The sequence below is a fragment of the Phragmites australis genome, chromosome 6, assembly GCF_958298935.1.
Source record: "Phragmites australis chromosome 6, lpPhrAust1.1, whole genome shotgun sequence".
Lineage (NCBI taxonomy): Eukaryota > Viridiplantae > Streptophyta > Magnoliopsida > Poales > Poaceae > Phragmites > Phragmites australis.
In genome coordinates this window covers 36,036,919-36,060,415 of record NC_084926.1, presented here as the reverse complement: position 1 = coordinate 36,060,415, position 23,497 = coordinate 36,036,919, and the positions used below count along the sequence as shown (strand labels likewise).

At 45.3% G+C, this 23,497-nt stretch overlaps 3 protein-coding genes across 3 annotated transcripts; 2 read left to right on the top strand and 1 right to left on the bottom strand.

Annotated features, from left to right (window-relative positions):
* Positions 1-2,735: 2,735 nt before the first annotated feature.
* Positions 2,736-7,076, top strand: LOC133922329 (protein THYLAKOID RHODANESE-LIKE, chloroplastic-like). The gene is made up of 9 exons (XM_062367616.1): positions 2,736-3,572; positions 4,408-4,510; positions 4,602-4,667; positions 4,810-4,884; positions 4,963-5,037; positions 5,163-5,243; positions 6,188-6,391; positions 6,485-6,661; positions 6,746-7,076. Exons 1-9 carry the CDS (start codon positions 2,755-2,757, stop codon positions 6,791-6,793), a joined length of 1,647 nt encoding a protein of 548 aa, XP_062223600.1. The 5' UTR covers positions 2,736-2,754; the 3' UTR covers positions 6,794-7,076.
* Positions 7,077-12,175: 5,099 nt separating this feature from the next.
* LOC133923175 (uncharacterized) lies at positions 12,176-13,746 on the top strand. Its single transcript, XM_062368608.1, has 3 exons — positions 12,176-12,192; positions 12,272-12,375; positions 13,199-13,746. Exons 1-3 carry the CDS (start codon positions 12,176-12,178, stop codon positions 13,744-13,746), a joined length of 669 nt encoding a protein of 222 aa, XP_062224592.1.
* A 1,999-nt stretch (positions 13,747-15,745) lies between these two features.
* LOC133920609 (transcription factor SPEECHLESS-like) lies at positions 15,746-21,435 on the bottom strand. Its single transcript, XM_062365213.1, has 3 exons — positions 20,732-21,435; positions 16,181-16,804; positions 15,746-16,020 (listed from the first exon to the last, which is right to left on the bottom strand). Exons 1-3 carry the CDS (start codon positions 21,167-21,169, stop codon positions 15,955-15,957), a joined length of 1,128 nt encoding a protein of 375 aa, XP_062221197.1. The 5' UTR covers positions 21,170-21,435; the 3' UTR covers positions 15,746-15,954.
* Between the last annotated feature and the right edge of the window lie 2,062 nt (positions 21,436-23,497).

The window sequence follows — 23,497 nt, the reverse complement described above, 5'->3', positions numbered from 1 at the left end:
GACACGAGTATCCTCTTGTGTGTACTTTCGCGAGTAGCACAAGCCGAATGGTCCTCGAGTCATGTGGGTAAGTTGTACCCCCTACAGGGTGTAAAAATATTTTGAAATATCGCGCTCTTGGTCATGAGCATGCTTCCATTCATTTGCATCGGTCATAGAGTTTATGAATGTGGGATAAGGTTATGGTATGATAGAAATGGTCGGTGATTTTTGTTGATGGGATACTATGGTTCCTGTACATACATGCTCAAGTTGTGGTTTGCAGAGTACACTAGTATGTCAGTTAAGTATAGATGGTCACACGTAGGTGTCCAGGTCGCTTACCGCATATGTTTTACTTAACCCTGTGGCTTTACTCTTACTAATAGCTCAATGCATGATCCTTGGAGTCGGGCTATTTATATGTGCCCTATATGGATTAAATCTTGCGAGTACTTTCTTACTCACGCTGCTCTTTCAGGTTCTGCTGGTGAGGGTGAGACAGTGTTTGGCTACTTCGTGCTCACCGATGCAAGGGGTGGGCAAGAGTAGTGCATCTTACTCTGGTGAGGCGTAGCTTTTGGGGTGGAGCCTAAGGGCATATGACTCTACTCTCTTTTTGTTGTTGTTAAGATTTTAATCTTCCGCTGCGTAGTTTCTCTTTGTGTAAACTGTTGCAAATGGTTGCATGCTTAAGAACTTGTATTATAATTTTAGTTACTCGCTCTTTGTTAAGCTATATTGTGATGTATATGTTGAAAAGACATGTGTTCCGATCTTGGGCACAAAACACATACTGGGACTACCAGGATGGTATTCTAGTTAATCACTGAGGTTGTGATTGTGAATAATGATCCTCCCAATGATTAATTAGAATACTCTTTGGACGGTTCCTCATAACGCAGTAGCTCTGACTCCACCAAAGGTCGCCTGAGGGCAGACAAGGCGCAACACAAAATAGAGCAGAGACACCGCCGAAACAACTTGCTCCTTAAGAGTACCTGTGAGGTCACAACTGTTGCTGAAGTAGGCTCCCACCACAACCAAGCCGTCGGTCACCAGAAAACGTGGCATGAGATCCTCCATAGTGACGCCTCTAGGGAGGACACGATGCACCAGGCGCCATCGTCGCCTATCCCAACACAAACAAGGTTTTCACCCGAGAGATCCCACGACAAAATGGGAGGGGGAGCACCTTCGACAAACGCCTCCAAGGAGGATGCGACACTCAAGGGCGCCACCACCGTCGGCCCAAGCCAAAAGCCGAGCATGGATTTCGACTGGGACACCAAACCCCCACACAAAGACCAAGCCATCATGAGCACGTGTCGCCCCAAAGCCCCCTCGCACCATGATGCTCCCCGTGGTCCGGACTGGAGGGAATGAAGGTAATCTAGCAAGGGGAGGAGGCACCATGGCACAGAGCGGCTGAGGCAAACGAACAGGGTGGGGCGAAGCAAAACCGGTAACACCACGCCAAGCACAGCAAGCGGCCGGACAAGTGCACTACCCCTCGCCACAAGGCACCCTGCGGGCCGGATCAAAGAAAGAGGAAATCCGACAAAGGGAGGAGCCACTGAGGCACAGAGGGTGGAGCACACTTCGGCCGCACACCTACCAAGCGCACGAACCACCACCGCCCAACAGGAGAACAACGACGCTAGCCTCAGCAGGATAGCAACAGGGTAGCATCACCAGCGGGAATAACACACCACCAGCAAGCAACAACACGGCAAGCACAACACCAGCAAGCAAGCAAAACACAACAGTGGCAGCAACAAGCAACAACACGGTAGAGGGGCACGACAAGGGCTCTGTGCACGGCAGGGGTGCCATGCCCCTCGCACTGTAGGGCTACATCGACAGCGGCCACGGATAGGCCCCAAGGGGCTACTGTCGACCTAGCCCACCCCCCCCCCCCCCCGTCGGAGGAGGACTGCGCACAGCACCAGATCAGTGCAGTAGGCCCAGGAAGCCGCCTAGTCACGCCCAGGAAGACGCCAACGCCGACGTGGGTGACGAGCGTGAGGATGTCGGTGCAGGAGATGGCGCCGAGGCACCCCATCACGACGAGCGCCTTGACACGATCGAAGAAGCCGAACCCGCGAAGCGCTAGGCTAGGCGACGCGACCTCAAGCCTAGCCGACGCGAAACCGAACTGCCGAGCACAAGATCTCGTGGGGCCGACCGGATGCCTAGATCCAACCGTCGCCCACCAAGGTCCGGTAGCCCTGCACGGGTACAAGACAACACCACCGCCGACATCGTGGATTCGAAGGGAGCTGGCACACCACATTAGCCTGTCGGCATAGAGGATGGATCCGACCGGGAACATGTCGGATCCACACATTGGCTAGAGCACACGGAGGGGGGGGGGGAGAGGAGGTGAAGGAAGGAAGGGAAGGGAGGAGAGAGGGAATCGCGACGGCCACCGCTTGACGCCTCCGTCGTTGTCAACGGCCGGCAGTGCTGGCAGCGGCCGCTCTAGACCACGGAGGTGGGGATTCCCGATGGCGACGGAGTTTCTTCCTTCGATGCGACACAAGATCCTCCTTTCCAATCGATAAAAACCATAAAATATTCAAAGTTATATTTTCAGGACATTGCGCATGTTGAAAACACCATTAATTCCCTTTTCCTTTACCATGAAGCATGTACATAACATGTACGACTGACGGCGAGTACCACCATCGGAGAACATGTACTACGTACGAACGTATTGTACTGCACACTGGCACTGCCATCGGGTACTGTACTCCACTCCAGCAGCGACCGATGGCGATCAGAGCGACGGAGCCCATATCAGCGACGAAAAATTTCCAGCCTCTCGCGATCACACGGCCACCACTCTCATCTATTTATCCACGTGGCGCCCTCCAACTGGCCTGGCCCCCAGCTCACCGCTTCCTCATCTGCCACCGGCCAGTCGCCTTCAGTGACCACCGCCTCGTAGACCCCGCGCCTCCGCTCCCCGCCGACGTCGCCGGAGGAGGCCGCCACCGTTATGCCATGGTCGTCATCCTGTCCTCCGCGCCATCGACACTGACTCCTCCCCCACGCGCCCGTAGGCAGCCAAGGAGCGGCCTCCGCGGGGGCCTCGCGCGCCTCTCTGGCGCGCTCGGCCTCGCCCACGGCGGCGCGGGCACCGCGCTCGCCGCGCCTCTCTCGTACGAGGAGACGCTGCGCCTCTCGTCAGACTCCAGCGGGGACGGGGGCGCGTTCTCCCTCCCCGACCTCGGCCTCGACGGTCTCGTCGACTTCGTCGCCCAGAACCCGCTCGTCGTCGCCGCGGGGCTCGCCGCGGTCGCGCTGCCGCTGGTACTCTCGCAGGTTCTAGGGGGCGGTGGCTCCAAGCCCTACGCCGTCGTGTCCGCGAGGGCAGCCTACCAGCGGCTGCTGGAGGAGCCGGATGCGCAGCTCGTGGACATCAGGCCGCTCAAGGACGCGCGGGAGGCCGGCGCGCCCGACCTCCGGGAGGCTAAGAAGAAGGCGGTTGCCGTGCCATATAATGGGGAGGACAAGAACGGCTTCTTGAAAAAGCTGGCGCTGAGGTTCAAGGACCCGGAAAACACCACGTTGATCATCCTCGACAAGTGAGGACTTCAAATCTTTGTTGGTAACTGCAATGTGCTTGATTCTTCAGTGCGACTACTTCTAATTAGTCTACGACATGAGCTTCTATCAGAAATTAAAGAAACAATTTTGCTGCATTTGATCGAAAAGAGCTAATCAAGGGATTGTTATACTGTTAAGTCCTCAGAAATCAAAGCAACTGGAAAATCATAACACATTTCTCGTCTTTTGGGGGATCAAAGACTTAAATCTGTCCTTTAATGCCTTCACAGGCTCTATCCCTGAAGAATTTAGAAGCTAGGTCGTTGTCATAAATCCCCAAAGCTATTGATCTAGTTGTTACATCCGATGCTCAAGACGTGCTCTTCGCTTTCGAATAATTGCATTGCCATACTTTGGGGTTTCGTTCCTGTAAACTGTGTAGAAGAAGGTGATTATTGTAAAGAATGGACAGATCTGTAAGGATGTCAATTATAGACCACCAAAAAAAAAATCTATGAGAGGAAATGAGATATGATGGTTTACATCGGGAAAACCAGGACAGTTCTTGGTCTACTGGATACTAAATAGAGTTGTAGATAGAACTTGAACACGGCAATTTAATTGTATGGATTATAGATTGTAAATAGTTTTGCAATTATAATGTTATGTTTAAATGATGGACATGTTAGGTACGTCATTATGTGCAGAGTTAATCCCATATTCTTCTCCTTAAAAAAACAACGAAGTGTTATGTTCAGAATTAATCACATTTCTGTTTTCACTGTAAAATTGCAAGGGATGGTTGGCTTGTCTTTCCATTGCTGTTAAATTCTTTCCCTTTCCTAGCATTTACATTAATATTGTGGAAACCAGGTTTGATGGGAACTCCAAACTAGTTGCTGAGCTTGTCACAGCCAATGGTTATAAAGCTGCTTTTGCGATAAAGGATGGCGCGGATGGAAGTCGAGGATGGGTGGTATTTACACTTTACATGGCTTGTGTTTACTGCTAAATAACGTTTATATTCAGTCAACAAAATGTCACCATCTGCTAGTGTCGCACTGCAGAGCAACAATCTTCCCTGGAAAGCTCCTAAAATGGGATTCAGTTTCGACTTTGGCGAGCTATTTTGGGTGAGTTATCATCTTGACCTTTCGCTCTAATTGTCTCTGTTTGAAATGTATATATAATTAGTTATAAGGTCTCGATGCATCGCTTTTGTTGATTGTTATCTTTATGACTGTTGAATGCTGAATCTGTTGAGTAAACTTGCAGGATGGTTCAGATGGTTTACCTGTGACAATTAGTCTTGCTGCTGCTACTGGTTTGGGAGTACTTGCCTACACAGAGGTCGTAACACTTGACATTTTTTCTTTTCTTCAGGAGTTGCTTTCGTTTCTTACACATGATGTATGATCCATTCTGCAGATTGAGACTGTGCTACAGTTTTTAGGGTCAGCTGCTATTGTTCAGCTAGTGATAACCAAGCTCCTGTATGCCGAGGTGGATATTTCTTTCTCTCTTCTCTTAATAGACTTCAGAGCTGTCAACAGCAACTTTTTTTTTTCCTTAGAACAGAAGACTTTTTTTCGACGGTAAACTCTTATGCTTATTTGTTCTGCATACAGGATCGAAAGAAGACCCTAAAACAGATCGAAGAGTTCTTTAACAACAAGGTTGCTCCGAAGGACCTTGTTGATGAAATAAAGGTAGCTAGCCATCTTCTCGAATATTTGTTGTTAAATACTTAAGTGCTATATTGCTTACATAGATCCTGTTCACTTCTCCAAGAGTGTATGGCTATGCATGAACAAGTCATCTAAAGATTACTTGAGTGCCTAGCAGGCATATCACTGAAAATGAAGTCTACAGAGTACAAACTAAAACCATTTTCATAAAATCATTCAATCTAGATATTGGATCCTTGGTTCTTTTCTGGATGATAAACTCTGATGGGCTAATGTCTTATTAGCCGTTAGAGACCTTGCTTGCCTGCTTGTGGATTTAAAATCCATAGCTCATGGCTTACGCTGAACACTTCAGTGGCTATGCAGTTTTACCTGATACGTTTAGGGTTTATGAATAATTTTGCACCATTTTTTATTAGTGCCGCCTTATGTGTAGAAACCTTTATCTCACTGCTTTGTTTGAAGAGAAAATCCACGATTTTCCACAGAAGGGAAAATGATCACTTAAATTTGTCTATACTTTGATGTTTTCCATCAGATCAATGAAAACGTGTTCAGATGTCAATGGGCACCTGTATTTTCAGCTGTGTGTATTGTTAGGTTACATATAGTACGGCCAAGTATGATGCATTCCTATTGTTCAAGAGAGCAAAATGCATCTGATTTTCCTAAAACGGTCTAATAATTTAAGCAGATTTTATATGGCATTAAAAAATTGAGGTTGCCAGTACCCTATTATTTGCAATCTTTCCTTGAAGTAATTTATCATATGCACTGTTCTCACTTCGCAGGGCTCCTAGAAATTCCTGCAGCAATTGAAGTGTTTCTTGTGAAATTCCAGCAACGTTCTTGTGTTTGAAATTATGAACTTGAACAAACCTACATTGTTTTCCATAGTAAACACGTTTTGAAAACTTCATACCAAATGTCGGTTGTTCAGCAAATTTCCAACTTCTCATCTACAGGAAATCGGGCAGGCTCTACTACCTTCATCTGGTGACGCTAAGAGCCAACTAACACTAGCAGCTGCAACTCCAGCTGCTGCCACAGCAACAGCTGCACCAGCAGAGGCAGCTCCTGCTGCTGCCACAGGAACGGCCGCACCAGCAGCAGAACCCACCACGGAATCACCTCCTGCAACGCCCACACCTCTATCACCTTATACAAATGTTAGTGTAAACCTGGTAATTGGTTGCTATTTACACAATTGAGCCTGACAACTCATTCCATGCTCATCACTCTGCACTGACAATTCCATGCAGTACCCGGATCTGAAGCTGCCGTCCCCTCCTTTGCCACCGTCTGCGGAGGCTGAAGCTGAGGTGAAGGCCGAGAGCACCGCCACTGAAGCCCCAGGGGCAGTTAACTCTGCGCCGGTAGCAGAAGCCAGCACAGAATCACCTCCGCCAAGCCCCCGACCTTTGTCACCTTACACAAATGTAAGTTTGCATTTGAAATTCCATTGCCAGTTGCACAAATGCACCTCGCGCATTATTCGCTCATCATTCTGAATATGCATGCAGTATCCTGATCTCAAGCCACCGTCCTCCCCTTCACCGTCGACACCTTAATTAGGCATGAGTACAAGAAACCGGGTCTAGAGGAAATTAAAGAAATTGAGTTGTTCATATGGAACTGGCGCCTCAGGAAAGGTGTATGTTGTACTATGAGTCTGACGACAGTGGTTCTTGATCTCCGGAGCAAGTTTTTCCTAGCAGTAAATATAAAATGTAATATCCACTGATCGTTGTTTTCTGATTCTCATTTGGATATTTTCTTTTTGTACTTGTAAATGTGGAATTACTAGCTTTGAGTGTTCCAGTGCTATAGAACTTGATATGTTTGGCCTGTAAATTAGTGTGTAGGGTTTGCGGTAAAGGATGTGGCCGAAAGAAGTCGAGGATGGCTGGTATTTACTACTCTTTACATGGCTTGCCTTTGCTGCTTAATTACATTTGCATTCAGCCAACAAAATGTCACCAGTTGCTAGTGTACCACTGAAGAGCAGTAATTTTCCCTGGAAAGCTCCTAGAAATGGATTCAGCTTGGACTTTGGCGTTCTATTTGCGGTGAGATATCATCATGACCTTTTGCTCCTAATTCACTCAGCCGGACCTGGATCGGTCCACGACTTCCTCAATGGACGTCATGATACCGCTGAGATTATCAAGCCTCGAGATGCTTCACCTAGCGACTGCTACCAGCTAGATGCAGACAGACAGAAGCATGCAAGCAAGCGATCCCGGTCGCTGGGGTCGTGTGCGATCCTAACACAGGAAAAATCCTACCAATAAATAAAATTTACCGTAGGTCACCTCGATGAGGACTACTGAGGCTATCTCTAATACCGAATCCGTGTCAGTCTCTCGGTCCCTAATTGAGCCACATCATCACACACGTTGTAAGCCGTCGGATCGAAGGTGGAGCAGATGTGCGCTGTCCACTTGTTCTCTTGTCGCGAGCTTCGTCCAGAATAGTCAGCGTCTCCTCACGATTCTTCTCCGTCCCTCCAGATGCGATTCCCTCCACCTCCTTTCCGTGAGCTTCAACACGCGAGCGCGAATCCATCTACCTCGGTCTCGCCAGCCGAGCACGGCCGGCTGTGAGCACCCCGCCCCAGCGGCGCTCAAAGTTCCGACGCCTCCTCCGCACTGCCGCCTCCACCTCAACTGCGCTCGCCACCTCCGCCTCCTCTCCTACCCCCACCGCAACCTCACCGCCACGCTCCGCTCCCTATCTCTGGCCGCCGAGTCTGCCTCGTCACCCGCAGATCTGAGAGAGATCAAGGAAATGCACCAAGCAGCACCGGCGCCGGTACCCATCGGTAAAATCAGCAAAACCCCATCAAAACCATACCCAAGCCAAGACAAGCAATGACGAGCCAATCGCTCCATGAAACAAATCTGCAGTTGGTGATCCTACCCATGAGGAGGCTCCCTTGGCCTCACCACCTCCTGGAGTCCCGGTTGCTCAGTGGCTCCAGGTGCGCCACCACCCGCCAGCATGGCCATGGCCATGGCATGTAGCCCTACACTGTTGCCGCATTATTGTCTTGCCGAACACACCAGCACACTGCATGGCTTGCCCCTGCTGCAGTGCCGCACTGCCACTACCTCGGCGTCCTCTCTGGCGCCGCACCTCCACCACATCCAAGGATGTCTCATCCGTCTGGTACCTGCTAAGGTTTAGACGTTTGGGCAAGTGGGTGTGGCGTCAGCGGTGGACTGATGGTCTGCAGCACAGTAGCAGCTAAGCTCCAGGCCCCAAGCACCGCTGTCACTAGGGGATTTAGAATTTTTTTAGCCGAGGTGGGGGGATTTGGAATTGGGGATAGGGTTTCGCTAGGCGGGTTTTATTGAACGGGTTTTTAAAATTCGGCCAATTTTTTTTTTACCAGCTCAGTTTTTTAAATTCAACCAAAATTTCCCTGCTAGGGCATGCTTTTGTTGGAAAACTCTTCTCTTCTTCTATAAAAAATGGTAGAGCTCCTGTCTGTCTTTGAAAAAAGGATTTGGCCAATCTTATCGTGACAGTGCCATTAACACTGACCATGACACAACATTATTGTCTAGTAACACGGCTCGACTTTGGAGCACAGATTAGAGAAACAGAGCACAAGACCTTCACCCGGATCGCCTATTATGCTCACAGGCGGTGGAAAGGAGACCTGTACATAGCAGGACGAAGTTGCTTACAATAGGCTCCAGCCTCAGAACTATTCAGCCAATAAGGCGGTTTCTCCAGACTCCAGTCGGAATTAACAGGAATGGCCATTGGGAACCACGAATGGCAGGATCTAAGGGCAATTTATGCATCCAAGTCTTTAATGATACGTTCCTGAATGACAAGAAGAGACGAACCTAAAATCAGGTACATGAATTGAGTGATCAACATTGATGATAAAACATGTTGTGAATACTTACCATGCTGCATCAGGATCATCATACTCTCTGCAGATTGGAGGATTTGCTTCAGATTTTGCAACATAGCATCTGTTGTCTGTTGTTTTTTTGAAAATTTCTATACCCACTCCATTTACCTTATTCTTTACTTTGTTGACCATTTTCCAGCACATTGACCTTATTAAAGCAGACATTGCTAGAACAAACAAAAACTTTCAGGTACAGAATTTGTTATTTCATTACAACAGTTCAGTTGGCATGGAGCTCAGGAGCAGATCCAGACTCAAAGACATCAAACAATAGAATATCCAAATGAAAAATTCAGAATATCTAAATTCTCAATGAATTTACCTTCCCATATCTCAACATCTTCAGCTAGGACGCATCGGTCTGTCCAGTTCTAGCAAGAGTTTACCACCTGCCAATTAACACATATAATATCACAAAACAACAACTCAAAAATAATATTTATATTTCAATTGAAAACCAAATATCTGATACATTTAGAACGTCACCACAAAGACAACATTTTTTCACGCATTTTTATAGAATATCGCAGCAACTAAAGCTCATCATCCATTTATTTATTTCCTACAAAACAAAGAAACCATTTGTGAGTCTAAGTGCATGATGATAGTTTAAAACAATTCCTTCTAATATTTTTAGATGCAAAGTTATTAATGATGGTACCAATATCAATCTCATCCAACAAATTCTCCTCAATGCATAATGTAGTCAAACTGTTTAACCTTTCTTGTGACATTGCTAACCTCAAATAGTTTTTCAGTTATTTCAGCTTTGAAAAGCTTCGTTCAGCTGATGCTACAGTCATAAGCACAATAAATAGGATTTGATAAGCAAGAAAAACTTTAGGATATCAATCTAATTCTCTAAAAAACTCAAATATCTCCATGACAGACATTGGCTGATATGGCAAAGTCATTTGCAAAACTCTCAATTCAGAAAAAATATCATTTAACTCAACATCAGATAAACCATCATGAGAAAAAGTTTCTGCAAATTTAGTTCAGAAATTTGTTAGATCAATATCATCTAATGACTTCAAGGTTCTTGAGTTTAGTAAAAAACCAAATATACTTTTGAACTCTTTGAGATCTTCAAATCTATTTTTCAATGAAGTATTTTCCATATAAACCATAACCAAAATATAATTAACTTCAAAAACCTTCTCAACTTGTAGAATTTCTTCACTGTGATCATTTTCATCAGATCTTTTTTCCTAATTGCATGATGTTTTATTAGAACTGATGGTTCTACATCCATGTCAAATGAGAGGACTTTGGCAATGTTCAGACTAGAAGAAAATTCTTCATTTCTTTACTTATCAAAGTAGTGCATAATACCTTCAATCAAGGGCGGATTCACCAGTATGGTGAGGCATGGCGGCCGTCATACCTGCCGGCTGGTGAACCTCCCCTCCCTCGGCATCCCGCTGCAGGCGTGTCGTGGCATCGCAGCGTAGTGGCGTGAGCATTGGTTGATGCCTTGAGGGCCGATCTGGACCTGGGCCTAGTGGGCTTGACCCTTGTGGCATTGCCTTTTGCATGTGCTTCCCAGTCGCAACAACTCATGGGCCATGGCCATCCGATCCATATACGATGTACCCAACCTGGAGACTGGAGTCCTGGACACGAAGCGACACACCGCGGCCGGCACCACGCGAGACGCGACGAGCGATGGCCGGCGGAGGATCCCTAGGCGAAGGCGGCGAGAGATCATCAGAGAAGTGGTGATCGGAGCACCGGAGCACAGAGAAGAGGAGTGGAAGGGGAGCTTACCGCCGCGGCCACTCCGTCTCTGCGAGATCATGGAAGAGCAGGCATCCAAAAGGGAGCACCATCCTGCCGCCGAGGGCTAGTTGTTGGCTGTTGCTAAAGCTGGGATGGAGAAAAAAAGGAAAAGGTTAGTAAATTTGAATGGGCTAAATGCTCTAAACTAGAACTCTAGAACGTTGTGCTAGTTCTTACTACAAATCATATGCAATTGTGCTCATGTTTGATACTTTGATTTGATTTTTTGTAGTTGTGGGCTTGAAGAGATACTATAGCACAATTTCTGGGCCAAGTACGGCACAGGCGGAGCTGTTGCCGCACCCAAATAAGAACAATCTAATGTTGTTGCACCTTCACGAGAGGAAAACGATGGGCACAATATTGCTCTAGAAGCACAGCTTGAACAATCACTGGCACAGCAACCACAAGCACAAAGTTTACAAGTAGAGGATAGTGAGTACATTAAAGAGTTCAACCAAGATCATATCACTACAGATCCGGGACTTCGAATTCCAATCGAGAATTTTCATCCTAACATTAGAGATCAAGTGAAGAAAGCTTATTTGTTGAAAGGTCCCGCACAGCCTATTGGTCACAATTTTTCTCGCAAACTTTATGGAAGTAATGACTATAGGTCCTTTTGTGAAAGATGATTTACAAAATATGATTGGTTGGAATATAGTGTGTCCAAGGATGCTGCTTATTGCCTTTATTTCTTTCTTTTTAAAGATCAGCCATCCTATTATCAATTTGGTCATGATGCCTTCACAAAATTAGGCTTTAACACCCGAAAAAATGCATATAAAGCACTTCCTTTACATGTTGGTGGCATCGACAATCATCATACAACTGCTAGGAAAGCATGTGAGGACTTTAACAATCCAAGGGCAAGGATGGCAACTAAGTTACAAAATTATAGCAAAGAGTCTGAAATGAAATATAAAATTCGTTTGACTACTGCTTTAGATATCTCCTTATGCAAGGTCATGCTTTCCGTGGGCACGATGAATCTTCTTCCTCGCTAAATAAGGGAAATTATTTAGAGATGATTGATTGGTATAAAGACAAGAAAGAAGATATGAGGGATGCATTTGATGAGTTATGCCTAGCTAATTGCCAAATGCTTGCTCCGAGTATCCAGAAAGACCTTGCACAATGTTGTGCCGAAGAGGTCACTAAAGTTATTATGAGAGAGATTGGGCATGATTGTTTCTCTGTCCTTAGTGATGAATCCAGTGACATATCAATCAAAGAGCAAATGGCCGTGATTGTAAGGTAAGCTGTTGATTATATATTCCTGTTTTGGATCATCCAGTCCATTGTTTTTGTAGCATTAACTAATTAATAATTGCAGGTTTGTGAACAACAAAGGAAAGGTTATGGAGAGATTTTTGGGGCTACAACATGTGAAGGAGACATCGTCTGATGCATTAAAGAAATCTTTTATTCAGATGCTTGGTATGCATAAATTAATGATCGCTAGGCTACGAGGACAAGGATATGATAGGGCATCCAACATGAGAGGTGAATTTAATGGGCTGCTGAAACAAATTCGTGATGATAATTCGTATGCTTTCTATGTTCATTGTTTCGTACACCAGTTGCAGCTAGTAGTTGTTGCATTCACTGAATGTTGTGCTGGCATTAAGGATTTCTTTGAGTATGTCAATTTGATTGTAACCAACACTAGTGCATCTTACAAGAGGAATGATATATTAACTGAGAAGCATCACGAAAATATTTTGAATAAATTGGAGAGTGGAGAGATTTTTTTCATGAAGAGGGAAGCATCAAAACACTAGCTTGGTCAGACCTGGAGACATTAGATGGGACTCGCACTATACTACGTTACTCCGTATTGACTTAATGTGGGATGCCGTGCTACCAGTTTTGACCTTCGTGAACCAAGATCAACACCGTGCAACCAATGCGGGAGGTTTGGTACATATAATGGAGAGTTTTAACTTTGTGTTCATTTTGAAGATGATGCTGAAAGTATTTCGCATAACAAATGAGTTGTCATTTTCCTTGCAAAGGAGAGATCAAAATATTGTTCAAGCCATGTCATTGCTTGTTGATGTGAAAGCACGATTGGTCGACTTGAGGAACAATGGTTGGGAGCCGCTATTTGCTGAAGTTCAAATATTTTGTGATGCAAATAAAATTCAAATACCAAATATGGATGCTCCAAGACCAAGGTGGGGCTGATCAAGGCAAGAAAAGGGGATAATGATCACTGAAGAACATCATTATCGTGTCGATACATTCTATGGTGTTGTAGATGCTATAAACACAGAGATGAACCATCGCTTCAATGAGGTTTCGACGGAGTTGCTTGTATGCTTTTCTTGTTTAGATCCAAGGGACTCATTCTCTAAGTTTGATGTCACCAAGCTTGCACAACTTGCGGAGATCTATGACGCAGACTTCTCAAATGCTGATCGTGCAACTATAAAGGATCAACTTGCTACCTTCATTATTCATGTTAGAAGAGTTGATGATTTTATTACTTGTCATGATATTGAAAGTTTGGCAGTCAAGTTGGTTGAAACTGAAAGACATATGGTCTTTCCATCAGTGTATCGCTTCATTGAGTTAGCACTGCTCCTACCAGTGGCAACAACTTCTGTGGAAAGAGTCTTTTCAGCTATGAATATTATCAATACTGATTTGTGCAATAAGATAGCAGATGAGTGGCTTAATGATTTGATGATATGCTACATCGAGAAGGAGATATTCAAAGGACTTGATGACAAGAGAATTATGAAGCGTTTTCAAGCCATTAAAAATAGGAGAATGAATTTGCCTCGGTCTCCTCATCGTAGTTAGTGCTTTAGTGGTACATTTAATTACTTTTAGTACTCAAGATTGGCTTTTGGTTTATGATAAATTATGGTATTTAAAACTCAATCTGATTTTTATTCTTTGTGTCTTGTTTTCGTCCAATTATTATCTATTATTTTGTATATGCTTGCTTTGTGAGTTCGTTATACATATTAGTAGTGCTAGTTCGTCATAGGTAGATTTTAATCCTGATCCGTCACTGCCTTCGATCCGCATGAGCTTCAGCCTTCGGCTTACTGGACACCTAGGCTGCAAGAGAAGGAGCATACATGTATTATGTATAGGGTTAGGATATACATACCCGAGAGGGGAGGGGCCCCTGCTGCACTTGCCCAGGGCCGGCCCTGCTTATCTGTGGCAGGTTCCTATGGCAAGTACTCATCGTAGACACATCCTTAAGTCTAGAGTTCCAGGGTAAGGTACCGCACCTTTCATGACGCCGGCACGTTCGATGGGGCTCTTCTCTTGCTCCAGTACAAACACAGCACGGGCCCAAATGGAGCTCCAATACGAATGCAGGGAGCAGGAATTCCTTCATCGTCGACACGAAATCCATCAAGTGTTGGTTCTAGGAGTCCACTAGGATCATGATTCGAGAAGGTTTTCTCTCGTCTTTGGATTCCATTTTTTTTTTTTTGCAGAAACCAAGGTTTAATAAACTACTACTAGAGGATTGAAGTTTGTACACTACTTAAAAAAACCCTTTCACTGCTGGTCCATAAAGGAGTTTCACTGTCGATTTTAGAGCCGGTAGTAGGCAACAGGCAATGATAGTCCTCGATTATCACTGTCAATCCGAAGACCAGCAGTGAAAGGGTTATCACTGCCGGCTAAAGGCTTCAGCCGGCAGTGATAGTCGATTATCACTGGTGGTTGAAGGCTTTAGCCGGCATTGATAGTCTGGCGTCGAATCGATCTTTTTGGGGCTAGAAAAATTGAAAAAAAAAATTGCACCCAAGAAACCCCCACACCTGTGCAAGTCACAAGTCACGTGATTTTTCGCGCACGTGCAGTTCGTAGCACTTGAACTCGGAACCTCTCAGCTTGCGTGATACGTCTTTGCCATCTCACCACAGAAATACTAGTGATATCATTATCATATGCAATCCTTTTAACATATTCGATCTGAAACTTCAAACGATTATTTGGATACCTAAATGACATCGAATGAAAAAGTTTTTAACTACAAAGTTGTAAATCTCGTCGAGGCTACAGTTTTGATATAAAATTTGTCCACATCCAATTTCGTATAAAAAATTTATAAATTTTTTAAAATAAGCTTTTATCCACTATCACTGCCGGCTCGTAGCTAGAAACCGACAGTGATGTGCCGGCATATAAGTCTATTTCTGTAGTGATGGTAACCAAACTTTAAATCTAGAAAGAAAAAAAATAATGATATTAAAAAATACTAAATCCAGAAACCAACAGGTTTTCGACTGAGGGGCGAACCCTTGAATGGGCAAGAGCTCTCTCATAACCGTACGGCGCAAGGTGCTTATTTGCATGCCACGACATCTGACTGACGAAGCTGTGCCTTTTGTGCTTTATTAACCTTGGCGACTATCTGATACGTCATTCAATCAAACCAGCGATCGATTATGTCAAAGGGGGGAAAATATAGCGTTCTATATTATCCACAGAGTATATTTTTAAAACAAGAAGTTATGGGATTAGGATCCACCTAGTTAATTTTGCCATAGAGCTCCATTAATTCTTCATTTCCCATATGTCAATTTTTTTGGCAATGGGTTACAAATTTCCTAGTTTGCTCTCCCCCCCCCCCTAGTGTCTACTAGTTGATCCACAAATTCCAGCTAAATATTCAGAAAAAACTAAAAACTTGTTAGGACAAGATAAACCCACAAAATTCCGAACTGGAGTAAAGTCGCACGTAGCACTCTAGGCTCGTGCCCTGCGTGCATGCATTATGTATATATCATGCAAATGCAAAACACATGAGAGCAAAAGTACGCAGGTCGGTCGGTCGAGATCGAAAGGGATTATTCAGCATAAGCAATCAAAACAATAACCATTCCTAACGTACTACACGTCTACTGATGGAAATAACATGATCTTTAACTAGCTACAGCCTACAGCTCGCACAGCCACACAGTTGCACGGAAACTGCTCCTGTTAAGCCACGCATGCAGTTTTATATCAGTTTGCGGCCGGCTTGCTACTGCACGCGCGTTACAAGAACGTTTGCTGGATTTCCTGCACGAGCTCCTCCGCGCTGAGCTCGCAATCGATCCCAATCTGCGCACAAAGCAAGAGCCATGCATGCATGCATGGTCAGACAGATCACCAGGACAATTAAACAAGACAATGCAGAAAATGTACGGTTATATCAAATTAAACATAAGAAAATGGTAAAAAAGAAAGGTAGGTTTTTAGCTACGAATATATATATATATACCTTGATGGTGAAGGAGTGCAACATGGTATCGTCGACGGTGCTGAGGCTGACGTGGAGGATCTCGAGCGAGAGACTCTCGAGCGCGGCGATGATCTTGAGCGCCTGCCCCGGCGCGCGGTGCGACACCGTCTTCAGAACCAGGTTCGGTCCGGCAAACTCCACCTTTACGTTGGGGAGGATGAGCCCGGCCGCCGTGGGCCTGGCGGCGAGCTCGGTCACGATGCTGTCTAGCGTGGGCAGGTACGGCTGCAGCGAGTAGTGCTGCTGATCGAGAGAGTTGGACGAGGACGACGACGTCGGCGTCATGGCTGGTGACATCATGTAGGCCGCGGCGGCGGCCGGGTGCAGGGGCCTGCCGCCGGCCCCGCCGCAGGGCTTGTACGGGCTGCCCGGGGTTGGCGTCCGGGGGCTTATCGGCAACTGAACCCGGGGGCTGAGCGGCGGCGTCGACTTGATGAACGGCCGCGGGCTGAGAGGCAGTGGGCGCGGGCTTGCCGTCGGCCGCGGGCTGAGAACCTGCTCGGCGTACGCCTTGCGGTGCTTCTGGGTCTCCAGCGAACGAAGCACCTGCTGCAGCTCCTTGATGTAGTTCACCACACCTCCTATTATGGACGCTTGGTCTCCCTGAATTTTCATTTAAGAATACGCTCACCAAGTTAACCACTAAGTAATATCCATTTGATCTCTCTCTCTCTCTCCCTCGCTCTCTGTCTCTCTCGTTGTACTACGCAACACCTCAACAATGTGAAGATGTAGGAGGCACAGGCCATGGTTCTTTCCTAGATTCTCTCAAGCAAGGAAAAAAATTCAATCCAAAGACTACTACATAATAGACTATAAATAGCGTCCTACCAGTGTTGATTATGTAAAAATCATCATTAAAGAAGTATCAATGTCGGTTGTTAAACTCCCACGCATGAACAATAACTAAGATGCTAAGAACCGGCATTGATAAGGACTATCAGTGCCGGTTCCAACCACGAACTGATACTGATATTTCATTTTCAGTGTTGGTTCCGTATACAACCTACACTGATAAACCGGACCCAAAATATTTATTAATTCGAGTGTTGGCTCATCCGGCTCGAGTCCACCTCTCCCTCTCTACCTTATCTCTTCACGGGATCACATGCACACTGCAGCTCTCATCGATCTCCCTCCTTCTCTCTCTATCATACCTCTTTCTCCTCTCCTCCATCTCTCTCGGTTGCTCCCTGCCTGAGCCGCTCCTCGACGCGGTACAGCCCCGTCATGAGTGCTCCTTCAGCGGACCGTCAGAGAAGGGGATGAGATGCTAAATATGAGCTCGTCGTCCAAGTAGTAGTCAATCATGCTGGTCCCAAGTGCTAGCCGAGCTCGCCAACCCTTGAGGCTCGGCCTCATTGCTGAGATCCGAGCTTGCAGGCCTCCGTGCTTGTCGGCCACTCGAGCACCACGCTGACCTTGAGCGACGGCATATCTCGTTGGCCCCGAGCACAACGCCGGCCTCGAGCTCTTTTGCCGTTGTGCCGCCCCAAGCTCGGTGGCCTTGCTGTTCTTGCTATTGTGTCACTTCGGTTCTTGCTGTTGTATCACTTCAGTTCTTGTTGTAGAACTTCTGTTGTATCACTTCGGTTCTTGCTGTTCGCCCATTTTCTAACTTGATGCAACACATATTACATAGCAATTTACCATTCTTTAGTGGCTCCGTGTGGGTCACCATGAAGTGATGTGAGTGCTCCTTCTGTTGCCTAATGTGATGGTGGTTCGTAGATTTGGGTGGTTGAAGTCTTGGACTTGGTGCAAATTGCTTGATGTGGCCAGTGCTGCTCAAGGGCAAGGCACAGTTGTAGAAGGGGTGGACGACGGCGGTGGCGGTGGCAGGAGTGGTAGCCGAGTGGGCTCTTTCAAGCCGGCTCAGCTCGTTTATTTTTTTGGCTCGAAACCTTTTTCAGTTGGAAACATGAACCGGCACTGAAAAGAACTTTCAGTGCCGGTTCTAGACCCGGCACTGATAGTCACTGACTATCAGTGCCGAGTAAAGAGTGCGAGTTGAAAAATCGGCACTGAAATTGTTTTTCAGCTGGCACTCTTATGCCTTTTCCAATAGTGAAAAAATCCAGTAAATCTGCTTTATCGACATTACCGGTGGATCCTGGTAAAATACTAAATCAATCAAAATATTTTGGCTAAATATGAATTTAGGAACCTATAAAATGAACCAAGCAGATAAAGAAGAAGAAACAACCTTGTGGTGCAATGGCATAACACCTTTTCCTATAGGCTAAGGTTGTGTGTTTGAGTCTTGCTAGGTAGGGTTTTTTTTTTCCAAGGATTTGTATCTTGACATTTGGGTTTCACAGTTAAATGATATAAAATTCTAGGGACGAATTTTGATCTCGAGACTGTACATTTTGATTACAACTAGGCTAACTAACGTCTTAGGTCCCTATGGCGTTAGTTTGTTTTATATCAAAGTTTAAATTTAATTATTTCCTATTCAACTTTTTTGAATTTTTTGAATTTAATTTTGATAAATCTAATATATCATGTTTACCTGTGCCCCTAGTAAATTGTATTTACCAGTAAAGAAAACCCTACTCTCTAGTGACGTTAACAAGACTACACATATAGTAGTTTGTAATTAAGCTAGCTAGTGTTTCCAACTTGCTGCATGCAGCATCGATCATGCATCAACACCCACATTTCACAACACGTGGTGCAAATCAATGTTGCTGGTCCTATATATGCCCCATACGTAGCATACCAAACTTGGTCATGACCAATCATGGAGCTGTTGCATCATGTCATTGTTGTGGCCTAGAAGATCACAGCATGGGAAAAATGAGATGGTGGCTGGAATGAGCCTGGGAGCTCAGGAAGGGTCTTTTATGTATATATATGAGTAGTGAGAGAGAGGTAAATTTCCCTCTTATCTTTGATGGCATGCCGAAATTATAATTTATGCCATTAAATATAACTAGGTCAATTAATTACATGGGCCTATCTCCATATTATTCGGCAATTCCTCAACAGTCACACATGTGAGAGAAAAAAATAGGAGATGCTACACAAGGCATGTCAAGAGCAGCCATCGTCGTCCATGCCTGGAGGTCAGTATAGTCAGTCACTATAGTTACACACTTGATGCTGGCCACTTGACTGCAGAGCTTGTGAACAGATTCACTACTGCAAAAAGGGTGATCATTGTTGGTTTCAAAATCACACCAGTGCCGGTTTTGAAATCGACAGTGTTTACTCGGCACTAAAAGTGAATAGCTATCACTGGCAGTGATAGATGTTCCGGGAGAAAAAATAAAAATGGATCGAGTCGGTTCGGAATCGAGTCGGCTCGGATCCTGCACCTGCCGCTGCTCCCGCCGGGCATTGCTCCCTCTGTCACCAGGCTCTTGCACAACAATATAACGCAGCGGCTCAAAAGCCACCGCTGCTGTTGTGGATCCCGTCGCGCTGCGCCGCTGTGGATCCCGCCACCGCCCGTGCTGGAGGTGAGCAACACCGACTACGGCTCCTGCTTTGGTTTCAGCCCCCCTGACACCTTCAACACTGGCGGCGACGTCGTCCCGCTCCCCGCCATCGGCGTCACCCGCTACTTCATTTGTGGCGTGCACGCCGATGGCGTAGCCGGGCACCAGGGCCCCAGCGGCCGGTGGCCAGGCGGTGCCTTCGGCAAGGTCGATAGCTAGAGAGAAGAGGGAGTGGAGTCATATTGAGATGAGGGAGAAGAGCTCGGCAGCCAAAGAGAAGAACTCGGCGGCCGGCGCTTGATCCATCGGGTGTGTGGCCGGAGAGAAGAGGGAGAGATGGGGGAGGGATTGTGAGCGCGCACGTGAGGATAAGACAGCCATATTGAGCGTGGATAAGGACCGAGCTGAGCGTACGGACACAAGAGGTACGAGACAAAACGCTATTCCATTGGAATTTCGGGTTCAGGCTAGACTTCAGTGTCGGTTTGTATTAAAAACCGGTATTGATACTATCAGTGTTGGTTTTTGTTACAAATCGGCACTGATAATCTGTATCAGTGCCATTTTTAGCAGTTTTATCATGGTTCGAGCGTGGGAAGGTAAGAACTGGTAGTGATACACTTTCACTGTTGATTTTTAGGCAATGATGAGACGCTGTTTATAGTTAATTCTTTAATAGTGATAGTACCAAAAATGGCATAATAGGTGCACGTACTGGTACGTGCGGTACTTAGCAATTATTTTAACCATCCCCACAAATCTAAAATGGAGCACCGAAAACTTTCTAGGTAGGGTACATGCATGCAAAGCAAGCTCTCTGGACCAGAACGACATAGGCCTATGGGAACTCTACAACTAGTATCCATGCGACTCATTTTGAAAAGAAAAATAAGATGATGTAGTATTTTTCAGTTAGAATATTCAGGATTTTTTTAGAAGAGCTTAAGCTTTATGCAGCAAAATTTGCTGATATAACTTAGCGAATCAAGTGCAGAAAAATATGAATATATATATATATAAGAGAATGCTGTAGCATATGCATGTTGTATTAGCCCATGTAGTAGAGTGGCGAGTTAAGTCTTACCCTCTTGACATAGAAGCAGGGCATGAGCGAGCGCAGCACGGCGAGGTGCTCGTTCATCTGCTTCCTCCGGTTGCGCTCCACCGTGATGTGCGACATCTTCGCCGCCCCCTCGTCTGCGACCGCATCCTGTGCCAGCGCCGAGCCCTTCTGCTTCTTCTGCACCGGAGCGCCACCGCCGTAGCATTTCTCTTCGTCGCCCGAGCGCCGCCGGCTGTTCCCCTTCGGTCTAGCGCTCACTGCGCCAGCCACAGCACCACCGGTGCAGCTCTGGCTAAACGCTGGCGCCACAGCCGGGGAAGCACCGCCGGCGCCGTTCACGCACTCTTCCCACGTCTCGAGGATGCTGAACAGGTCCTCGGCTTCCGACACGTGGCGGAGCTGGCAGTGGTCGTCGACCAAGAGCCCGCACACTCCGTCCCCCATTGATGGCCGCGGCATGGAAAGTGCCAGTGCACGGCAAAGTAAGCTGGCGATAGCTACCTATGCACGTACACGTCCTTGAGGACCTTACCTTGTGCCTAAATATGGCCTCCGAATCTGATCACAGAGGAAGTGGTATAGGGGAGAATGTTTGCAAAAAGTGAGAAGAATCTCTTGCTGCCTTTAAGCAATCAGGCTCGCAAAGTGAGAGGAGAGAGGAGAGAGAGACAAGAGTAGACCGTTGCTGATCGTTGTATAGTCATGTGAGGGGACGAAGGGCCATAAATATAGGGGGGAAGGAAGAGAGAGCTCTAGAATGGGGAGCTTGTTTGAGAGATATGGCGGCCACAACCCTAGCTGGGGCCATGCTTCGTGTATCTCATGGGGCCTAGAGATGTCTGAAGGGTTTTAATGTGGTACGGTCACTACAGTGGACATGGAGGATGCATGCATGTGGGATCGGTGCGTGAAATCCAACATACAGCGGCGATCGCCACAGCTTTGTTAAGTTCAAATTCTTTGGGAAAATCCAACTTGAAACAGCGGTTTTATCTGATATGACATCTATTTAGGCTCTGTTCAGCATCACGGTGGTTTTTATTGAATGAAAACAGTTGATTATTTCTAACTTTTGATGTGACAGATAGCTGAAAACATGTTTTATCGGATTCTGATGATGTCGCTGTAAGTTTACATTCATTATCACATAGCATCGGTAAGCTGAAATTTTGTGAGCATTGTATTTTTGACAAGTATAAGAGGATGAAATTCAACACTTCGGTTCATACAACAGAATGTATCCTTGATTATGTATATTCTGATTTATGGGGACCATCTCGTATGTCTTCGCTAGGTGGTTCTCGTTATATATTAACTATTATTGATGATTACTCTACAAGAGTTTAGCCTTATGTTTTAAGCATAAATCAGAAGCATTTAAAGCATTTAAAGAGTGTAAGGTTATGATTGAAAGGCAAACAGAAAAGAAGGTAAAGAAACTTCGTACTGATAATGTGATGTAATTTTGTTCTGATGAATTTGATTCATATTGTAAGTATAAAGGCATTGTGAGGCACTACACTGTTCCTGGTACTCCACAATAAAACGGTGTAGCTGAACGTATGAACAGAACTATCATCTCGATGACCCGTTGCATATTGTCTAATGCAGGTATGCATAGGCGTTTTTTGAGCTAAAGCCGTTTTCACTGCTTGCTATCTTATTAATCGATCACCAAACACTGCCATTGATAAGAAAACTTCAATTGAGGTATGGTCTGGTTCTCCAGCTGATTATTCAGAATTGAGAGTTTTCGGTTGTCCTGCTTATATTCACATTGGTAATGGTAAATTGAAACCTAGAGCTATTAAGTGCATCTTTCTTGGTTATAAATCTGGTGTTAAAGATTATAAATTGTGGAATCCTGCAACACAAAAGGTGGTGATTAGTAGGAATATTGTGTTTAATGAATCTGCTATGTTGTCTAATGCTCCTGTTCAGAGTTAGCAGAGTTCTAGCGTGCATGTGGAGCATTTTATTAATGCAAAAAGTACATCAGATGCTGCTGTCTAAGATGCACCTATTGCTGAAAATTTATTTACTGACCATGATTCGTCTAGTGTTCCACCTTCTTCTCCCGTTGTGTAGCCTACACAATATTCTATTGCAGTTGACAGGCCTAGAAGACAAATTAATCCACCCAAGAGGTTAATTGAGGAGTGTAATATTGTTGTCTATGGTTTGAGTTGTGCAAAAGAAGTTGAAGGTAGTATATAACCTTCTAATTATAATGAGGCTATTACTTTTTCTGATTGTAATAATTGGATGACTGCAATGCAAGATGAAATAGAGTCACTTGAAAAGAATGGTACTTGGAATTTAGTCAAAATTTTCAGAAGAAAAGAAGCATGTTCGTTGCAAGTGGATTTTCAAAAGAAAGAAGGGTATTTATCCTAATGAAGCATCAAGGTATAAAGCAAAGTTGGTTACTAAAGGTTATAGCTATATTCTAGGTATTAATTATAATAATGTCTTCTCCCCTGTTGTGAAGCATAGTTCTATTCGCACTTTACTCAGTATTGTTGCTATGCGTGATTATGAACTTGAGCAATTAGATGTTAAAACTGTATTTTTACATGGGAAGTTAGATGAAGATATTTATATGGATCAACCCAAAGGTTTTGTTATTCCTAGAAAAGAAGACATTGTCTGTAAATTAAAGAAATCTCTTTATAGTTTGAAGCAATCCCCTAGACAGTGGTACAAGAGGTTTGACTCCTTTATGTTCTCTAATAGTTTTAAGAGTTCTAATTATGATAGTTATGTCTATTTGAAGACTGTTAATGG